Source organism: Hoplias malabaricus, chromosome 4 (genome assembly GCF_029633855.1).
Source record: "Hoplias malabaricus isolate fHopMal1 chromosome 4, fHopMal1.hap1, whole genome shotgun sequence".
In the NCBI taxonomy this organism is placed as follows: domain Eukaryota; kingdom Metazoa; phylum Chordata; class Actinopteri; order Characiformes; family Erythrinidae; genus Hoplias; species Hoplias malabaricus.
Window position 1 is genome coordinate 13,339,159 of NC_089803.1, and position 9,221 is coordinate 13,348,379.

The 9,221-nt window shown below is 38.8% G+C and overlaps 1 protein-coding gene across 1 annotated transcript; it reads right to left on the reverse strand.

Moving 5' to 3' along the window:
* Nucleotides 1-485: 485 nt before the first annotated feature.
* LOC136695303 (zinc finger protein 665-like) lies at nt 486-8,126 on the reverse strand. Its single transcript, XM_066669312.1, has 2 exons — nt 8,063-8,126; nt 486-3,271 (listed from the first exon to the last, which is right to left on the reverse strand). Exon 2 carries the CDS (start codon nt 3,135-3,137, stop codon nt 1,494-1,496), a length of 1,644 nt encoding a protein of 547 aa, XP_066525409.1. The 5' UTR covers nt 3,138-3,271; nt 8,063-8,126; the 3' UTR covers nt 486-1,493.
* Nucleotides 8,127-9,221: the final 1,095 nt, after the last annotated feature.

Here is a 9,221-nt window from a genome sequence, read left to right on the forward strand (position 1 = left end):
AAAGTAGCAAAATGAAAATGTTAAAATGATCATGTTAATTCAACCTGCTCTGAACTTTTATGTTATAATAAATGCTTTCCAGAAGTGTTAACTAAAGGAATTAAGTAGATTATTTACAAATGTCTATTTCTAAACTGTATTTTACACACTACTCTTAGAAGAAATCTGCATGGATATTAAAGAATACGCTCTGATGAAGTCTCAAGTAGCTAGCAAAATAAAATAGCAGTTTAGAGCATCACCAAGCTATTCTTAAGAAGCTATCAATTGTTAGTGCATTATAAATCATCACTGCTTGCCATTTCTCTCTTACCTATTGTAAAAATTGATTGATTGATTCCTTTATTAATCCCACAGCAGATATATTCACAAATGATACAGAAGCAAAGGAACAGCAATAATAAGATAATATGCTAAGCTTAAACATTGAGTTCTAATAACTGAGGTGTTTGTATCATTTCCATTAAAGCAAAGCTTAAAACACCGCAACCTCTAAAACTGAGAAGGCACTTACTACAGCAATTGTATATAAACAATGAACAGTTGGTCGGGAGTGTCTCCACTATAGACTTATCTTGCCCCAGTGATAAGCAGGCTTGGCCTTCATGGCCATCAGAATATAGTCTGTTATGATGTGTGCTGAGGTCCTGATAGCCCAGCTCCATGGCTCCTGTGCTCTGAGAAAGAAATTGCTCCACCAACGCTGATCTTTAACCTTCCAAGGGTATACAGTCCAGCCACAGAAATAAGAATGAATGGTGATGATATGGCAGACGGCCAGAACTGTCTCCTCCCCCAGCTCTAGGAGAAGCTGCCCTGAGTCCCGGCTGTGCTCCAGAGCATTGCAAAGCCCCTGCAGGACCTCCTTGTCAGCTGTCTCCTCACCTGCAACAAGGTCTGACAATGACAACATGACAGTTTGTCAACTCCACACTGTACCCATGTCCCTCATCCGTTTACTGGATGATCTCCTCAGGCTCCTCTGGGTCAGACTGGATGGGCTGTGTGTGGTGCTGCCGATCCCCGAACCGTGTCTGTGGTTTAGTGTAGTTGTTACACTGAAATAAGGAGGGAACTGTCCCGACTCTCAACGTCCTTTTTCTCTGTGATTTACTGATAATTTTGTTGCTACTAAAAGCTATGTCTGCTGAATATCGTGTGACTGGTTAAAGTGGAACAATCTCATCTCATTTTGTTTAACGACTCAAGGCAAAGTTCAAACTCTTTGGAAAACAGTGGAAGATCAATACAGAGTCAAATAATCTTTAACTGGAGCACAGTAGAACACAATAGTGACCGAGGAGGAAAATAATGATCTGTAACAATTCTGAAGCCACAACTTGAAAATAATAAACAAAATTCCATGAACAATCAGTGGCATCTGGTATCACAGTTCAATCACACGTCTCCAAAACCCCAAGAATTACACAATTCAGCTTTAAGGATAGTTTTACATTGAATGTGACCCAATCGCATTAATCCCTCACTCGGTGCTACTGCATCTGTTCTGGGTGAACGCAGTGATGTTTTCGAACCGAATTCTGATGAGTAAAACTCTTCCCACACACTGAACAGTGATACGGTTTCTCTCCTGTGTGAATGCGCTGGTGTCTTTGAAGACTACTCTGTACAGTAAAACTCTTCCCACACTCTGAACAGTGATACGGTTTCTCTCCTGTGTGAATGCGCTGGTGTCTTTTGAGACTGCCCTGTTCTGTAAAACTCTTCCCACACTCTGAACAGTGATACGGTTTCTCTCCTGTGTGAATGTACTGGTGCGTTTGGAGTCTACTCTGTTGAGTAAAACTCTTCCCACACACTGAACAGTGATACGGTTTCTCTCCTGTGTGAATGCGCTGGTGTTTTTGGAAACTACTCTGTGCAGTAAAACTCGTCCCACACTCTGAACAGTGATACGGTTTCTCTCCTGTGTGAATGCGCTGGTGTGTTCGAAGATTACTCTGTACAGTAAAACTCTTCCCACACTCTGAACAGTGATACGGTTTCTCTCCTGTGTGAATGTGCTGGTGTTTTTGGAAACTACTCTGTTCAGTAAAACTCTTCCCACACTCTGAACAGTGATACGGTTTCTCTCCTGTGTGAATGCGCTGGTGTCTTTTGAGACTGCCCTGTTCAGTAAAACTCTTACCACACTCTGAACAGTGATACGGTTTCTCTCCTGTGTGAATGCGCTGGTGTTTTTGGAGACTACTCTGTTGAGTAAAACTTTTCTCACACTCTGAACAGTGATACGGTTTCTCTCCTGTGTGAATGCGCTGGTGATTTTGGAGACTACCTTGGTCAGTAAAACTCTTCCCACACTCTGAACAGTGATACGGTTTCTCTCCTGTGTGAATGTGCTGGTGTGTTCGGAGATTACTTTTTACAGTAAAACTCTTCCCACACTCTGAACAGTGATACGGTTTCTCTCCTGTGTGAATGCGCTGGTGTGTTTGGAGACTACTCTGTAAAGTAAACCTCTTCCCACACTCTGAACAGTGATACAGTTTCTCTCCTGTGTGAATGCGCTGATGTGTTTGGAGATTACTTTGTACAGTAAAACTCTTCCCACACTCTGAACAGTGATACGGTTTCTCTCCTGTGTGAATGCGCTGATGTGTTTGGAGACTACTCTGTACACTAAAACTCTTCCCACACTCTGAACAGTGATACGGTTTCTCTCCTGTGTGAATGCGCTGATGTGTTTGGAGATTACTTTGTACAGTAAAACTCTTCCCACACTCTGAACAGTGATACGGTTTCTCTCCTGTGTGAATGCGCTGATGTGTTTGGAGACTACTCTGTACACTAAAACTCTTCCCACACTCTGAACAGTGATACGGTTTATCTCCTGTGTGAATGCGCTGGTGTGTTTGGAGACTATCCTTTCGAGTAAAACTCATCCCACACTCTGAACAGTGATATGGTTTCTCTCCTGTGTGAATGCGCTGGTGTTTTCGTAGATTATTCTGTTGCGTAAAACTCTTCCCACACTCTGAACAATCATGAGTTTTCCTCTTGTGTTTACTCATCTGAGTTTTTCTGTGAGATGTGTGGGGCGGAACCAAGCATGTTTCCTGAGAACTGGAGCTTCTGCCCTCCATATCCACACATTTAATCCCTCCTGATCTCAACATTGTGTTGTATTCCACTTGGAAATTATTCTTGATACACCAGTGGAAGAACTGTGGAACTCAGGAGCAAGAGTTCCACTCAGGAACTCCTGGACAACAGGAGCCAGAGAAAATATCCAAAGGGATGTTCCTCTGTCCTGGAAGACAAAGAAGAACCAAAGATAAATTGGTTAAATTTACTCTCCCATGGCGACCAATATTCTGCTGAATGTGTAGTCAGTTCCACCTTCAGGACTGTAACTGAAACAGCAAAAATAAGCCAGTGTTGTCTAATGGTGCAGGAATAGAGCAACATCTCTATCTGTTTTCATACCTTTCAACGTTCTGAATGCTGGCAGGTTCTATTCCCATGGCCAGAAAGAATATTGTGGGTGGAGGAAAGATAATAAAATTCACATTATTTAGAGGATGCTCCGTGTCTAAACAGTTCTCTTTGTTTATTTTGCTCTGGTGGCAACCAGAGGAGGATGGATTTTGCTTTTTGACTTTCTTTTTTCTCCCCAAGGTTTCTTACTTCTGCTCTGACCAATCTTTTCCTGTCACTTTTGTTTCAGCAGCACCCACTTGGTGCTAATACCCAGAATTCTGTGCAGTTTATTTGTGCAACCAACTGTATACAGTGCTTTATAAATAAAAAAAAAAAACTCTGAAATATGTAGCACTCTCCTGTTTTCTTGATCATTCTGCTCTGCAATAAAAGACTAAAGATCCAGAGAAACAAAGTGACAGAAACCGAGTTTTAAAGTTAGAAAAAAATATTAAACAGCATTAGACAGTCTCTTTCTGATATTTATGTGTGTATATTAGTATTTTATCATTAAGCATAAAGGCCTATTAAAATGCTGGGTGTGTATATATATATATATATATATATACCAGACAATTAAATCATTAATTGCAATTTCGTGTATGACAAACAATCGTCAGTTAAAATTTCATGATCGTGACAACCCTACCGTATACAAAGCTAAGTCAGGCTTAAAAGGAGAAAGCCTTTTTGGCCCTACAGTGGCCTTGTCTCTTTTTGCGAGAATAAGTAAATGAACACATGAATAAATGAACACAATGCAGGTATATTGTCTGATTTTGTTGTTTGCACCACTCTAAAGCACAGAATCAGTGGTAAATTCAGCAATAGCTAGGCATCTGTTATTTTTTTTAAATCCATTTGATGGATATCAGATGTTAAATGTTTTGTAAAAGTTTGGAATTACAAAATTCAGCAATTTAAAATGTAAATAATTGTCTGGTTTGGTTTACAAGTAGTGCAGCCAAATAAAATCTGATTTATATTGGCTGTAAATTCAGAAATTATTTATTAAATGTTCATTTTCTTTTCAAGCTGTTGGATATCAGTGATAAGTGTTCAGATGTGGACTAAACCTGTGGATTAAACAGTAATTATATAAGTTTGTATTTATGTTTTACTAGTATAAATTAAACACACAGCCCCATTAATAATTAAAGGGTTGTTGATAGAAAGGTTTTGGCAGGGTTGCTGTTAGAATTATACAATTTATTTATTTTTGCATTTGCTAAGGCTGTGAAATTAATAAATCTAAGCTTGTTCCTCTAAAACTAATGTCTCTTATTTCTTTACACTTCATACCAGCTGTAGAACAAACATGGTTACGTTGTGACAACTTTGAAATGCAATTTCTCAGAAGGTTGTGACAACCTCCCAGAAAGTTGTCAGACAACGTTGTCACAACCTTCTGATGAATTACCTTTCAACGTTTTTACAAACAAAAAGACAAGGCTGTGGGCACCAAATATAAATTGGTCGTCACAACGTAACCGCGTTTGTTAGGGTATAAACAGCGTGTAAAAGTCTCTCTCTGATCTTTATCTTCAGTTAAACACGGTATAAACGGTGTTTAAAAGTCTCTCTGATCTTTATCTTCAGTAAAACACGGTATAGACGGTGTGTAAAAGTCTCTCTCTGATCTTTATCTTCAGTAAAACACAGTATAAACGGCGTGTAACCCAGTGAACAAGGAACGTCCCTGGGCGTTGAAAAAAGATCTAAAAGTAGTCTGTCCGTCAAGGACATATTTTAAACGTCAGTGGACGTCCAAAATTAATTGAAAACAAGTCAGTTATTTCGGGACCAATTGACAACGTCAATGGACGTCCGAAATGCGTTGAAAACAAGTCAGTTAATTCGGGACCAATTGATAACGCCAATGGACGTCCGAAATGCGTTGAAAACAGGTTAGTTATTTAGGGACCAATTGATAACGTCAGTGGACGTCTGAAAGGCGTTTAAAACAAGTCAGTTATATTGGGATGAACTGATAACATCAGTGGACGTCCAAAATGCGTTTTAAACAAGTCAGTTACTTCAGGACCAGTTAACGTCAGTGGACGTCCAAAATGTGTCTGTTATTTTGGGACAAATTAATATTGTCAGTGGACGTCCGGAATGTGTTTTAAATCAGTTAAAAGTGAGAGAGAGAGAGAGAGAGAGAGAGAGAGAGAGAGAGAGAGAGAGAGAGAGAGCCCCTCCCCTTCAGATAACGGTTACTCTAGCAAAGCAACAGCTATGCTAGGTTAGCATCTCAGTGAAGACAAGTGAAGGAGTAGAGGAGGATAATAGTTAACCCATTCTGTATAAAAAATTCAAAGTAATATTACATTATTAACAGTAATGTTTTTGACATTTATTTCAGCAGGTCTGGGTTGCAGTTACATGCAAGTCACCTTGCTAACAATCCAAACATCAAAAGAAGTGCTGGGCTGGAAAGTAAAATCATACAATAACATTTGCGCAGGCCACATTTGTGCTTTTCCAAATATGTGAAAATCATCAGATGAACGGTACTGTTATCTGAAGTTGTGTGTAAAATATCAATGTATTGTACTCTTATTACTTTTACTTAGAAAATCAATACATATCATTTTAGCAGGTGCACCAAAACATTTACATATGATACAATATTTTGTTAGACTGACAATTTTCAGTAAGAAAACACCAAACTCCAGAGGGGGGCACCAATGTAAATTGATAGTTAATAGGTATGGGATCATTATTAAAGCATTTTCTTCATGATGTATAGGCACTGACATCAAGAATAAACTTGTTTTTCTTGACTTACAACTCTGACCCCCTCATCATTAAGTCTGATAAAATAAACTGTTGCCACACCAACTGAAATAGTCACAGTCAATGGAAAGTCAGTATTATGTCTTAGTGTGTCATGCCAAGTCTATTTCTGTTTTTCTGTAGGGTGAACCTACAACATTATATCTGATAATTCAGCTGAAAGATCAGGACTGGGAAACTGGTGTTTCCAGAGGAAGCCAGAGTGTGGTGAAAGCTGAGTTGACGTTTGCTGTCATAATGCAGCAATATATATATATATATATATGGTTTGGTTTTTTTTTTTAAATACATGTATGCCATGTTTGAGTCACATATTTTGGTCTAATTACAAAAATTTGCCAATATGTTTATAAATATTTTGCTTTTACCTATGGGTGTAATGTTTTTTCCAACCGGGATTGTGAACTGACAGGTACAATTAAATACTAATAGAAGTGTTACATAATGGAAACTATTAAAAGAAATAATGGATAAACTATTAGGAACCATTAAGTGCTAACCTTAAGAAAACGTTGACTAGACGACAGTCAAGTACGTTATTTCAACGGTGTATCAACGGCTAAATGTTTACTGGTAAAAGTCTCTCTCTGATCTTTATCTTCAGTAAAACACGGTACAAACGGTGTGTAAAAGTCTCTCTCTGGTCTTTATCTTCAGTAAAACACGGTATAAACGGTGTGTAAAAGTCTCTCTCTGATCTTTATCTTCAGTAAAACACGGTATAAACGGTGTGTAAAAGTCTCTCTCTGATCTTTATCTTCAGTGAAACACGGTATAAACGGTGTGTAAAAGTCTCTCTCTGATCTTTGTCTTCAGTAAAACACGGTATAAACGGTGTGTAAAAGTCTCTCTCTGATCTTTGTCTTCAGTAAAACACGGTATAAACGGTGTGTAAAAGTCTCTCTCTGATCTTTGTCTTCAGTAAAACACGGTATAAACGGTGTGTAAAAGTCTCTCTCTGATCTTTATCTTCAGTAAAACACGGTATAAACGGTGTGTAAAAGTCTCTCTCTGATCTTTATCTTCAGTAAAACACGGTATAAACGGTGTGTTAAAGTCTCTCTCTGATCTTTATCTTCAGTAAAACACGGTATAAACGGTGTGTAAAAGTCTCTCTCTGATCTTTATCTTCAGTAAAACACGGTATAAACGGTGTGTTAAAGTCTCTCTCTGATCTTTATCTTCAGTAAAACACGGTATAAACGGTGTGTAAAAGTCTCTCTCTGATCTTTATCTTCAGTAAAACACGGTATAAACGGTGTGTAAAAGTCTCTCTCTGATCTTTATCTTCAGTAAAACACGGTATAAACGGTGTGTAAAAGTCTCTCTCTGATCTTTATCTTCAGTGAAACACGGTATAAACGGTGTGTAAAAGTCTCTCTCTGATCTTTATCTTCAGTAAAACACGGTATAAACGGTGTGTAAAAGTCTCTCTCTGATCTTTATCTTCAGTGAAACACGGTATAAACGGTGTGTAAAAGTCTCTCTCTGATCTTTATCTTCAGTGAAACACGGTATAAACGGTGTGTAAAAGTCTCTCTCTGATCTTTATCTTCAGTGAAACACGGTATAAACGGCGTGTAAAAGTCTCTCTCTGATCTTTATCTTCAGTGAAACACGGTATAAACGGTGTGTAAAAGTCTCTCTCTGATCTTTATCTTCAGTAAAACACGGTATAAACGGTGTGTAAAAGTCTCTCTCTGATCTTTATCTTCAGTGAAACACGGTATAAACGGTGTGTAAAAGTCTCTCTCTGGTCTTTATCTTCAGTAAAACACGGTATAAACGCTGTGTAAAGGTCGTACACAGTAAAAACATTTACCTTCAGTAAAAACAGGTCCTGATTTCTCTCCAACACAGCTCTCGTGCAGAACGGACGCGTCTGATCGCGGAGCAGCGAACACTTGAGCAGAGCTGAGCGTTATTCAAACGAGTCCGGCCAACGCAGTGCGTCTGTCCAATCAGAGGAGAGCTGGTCTTTGAGTGACGCGTCTACAGTGCAGTGAATGAAGCCTTTTTTCTCAGTTCAAAATGACCGTAATTCTGATTGGACGACGCAGGGCCCACTTCTCCAGCCTCACATCCGCCCCCTGAGATACGATTGGCTGGAGTTTAAGAACAGCTGGTCTCTGATTGGACATTCCTTATAAAGACAGTGTCCTCAGTCCAATAGGAGCTTTTCCACTTGAGAAAACGCATAGTAAGATGTAAGAAATGAGTCTTTATTGTTAGTTTACGTGAGTTATTATGTGTGAATATAACGAAAACTGGTTTACAGCCTTCCCAAGCAGCAGAGCTTACACATTTACATGGATGGCAGAATAGGCAGCAATATAATAAATAAATCTTTGAGGTAGATATTTACAATCTTAGTTTTACATAAACTGTAGGATGGGTAGTGATTTCCAGATTCAAGGTTACAGCATATGTTCTGTTACAGTTCTCACCAACAGTTGAGAGGTTGTGTTACTGTGTAAATAAGGAGCAGTTTGTATGTCCATCAGAAAGTGCTAGAAGCAGAGTACATAATAATAACAGTTATGAGTAAAAAATATTGCTGCTTTAAAGTGACAGTGCACTTAATGTGCAGTAGACTGTTGTTAACTTTGCTGTGTTGTGAAGACAGGTGATGAAGAGGAATTTCCGCAGACACGGTTAAAGGTGTAATGAGGTATATTTAATCATAAGGCCCTTGAGGTATATTAATCAGACGGCCTCATAAGACAGTATTAAGAAATGTTCAGTGTTTTTTATGCTCAGCCATATGAACATATGTATGTGCGCTACAGAGAGGGATGTTTAGGATAAGCTGTCAGTGAGGCAGGACACTATCAATTTTACACCCTCCCTTAAGTGCATGCAAATGTAAACTATTCTCTATGTTTGCCTTATTTGGAATGGAGAGAACAATAAAGACGAAAGGATCTGAGCCAGAGGAGAGAGTTCTTAGACATGGGACACAGAGACTTAGAGCGCTCAAT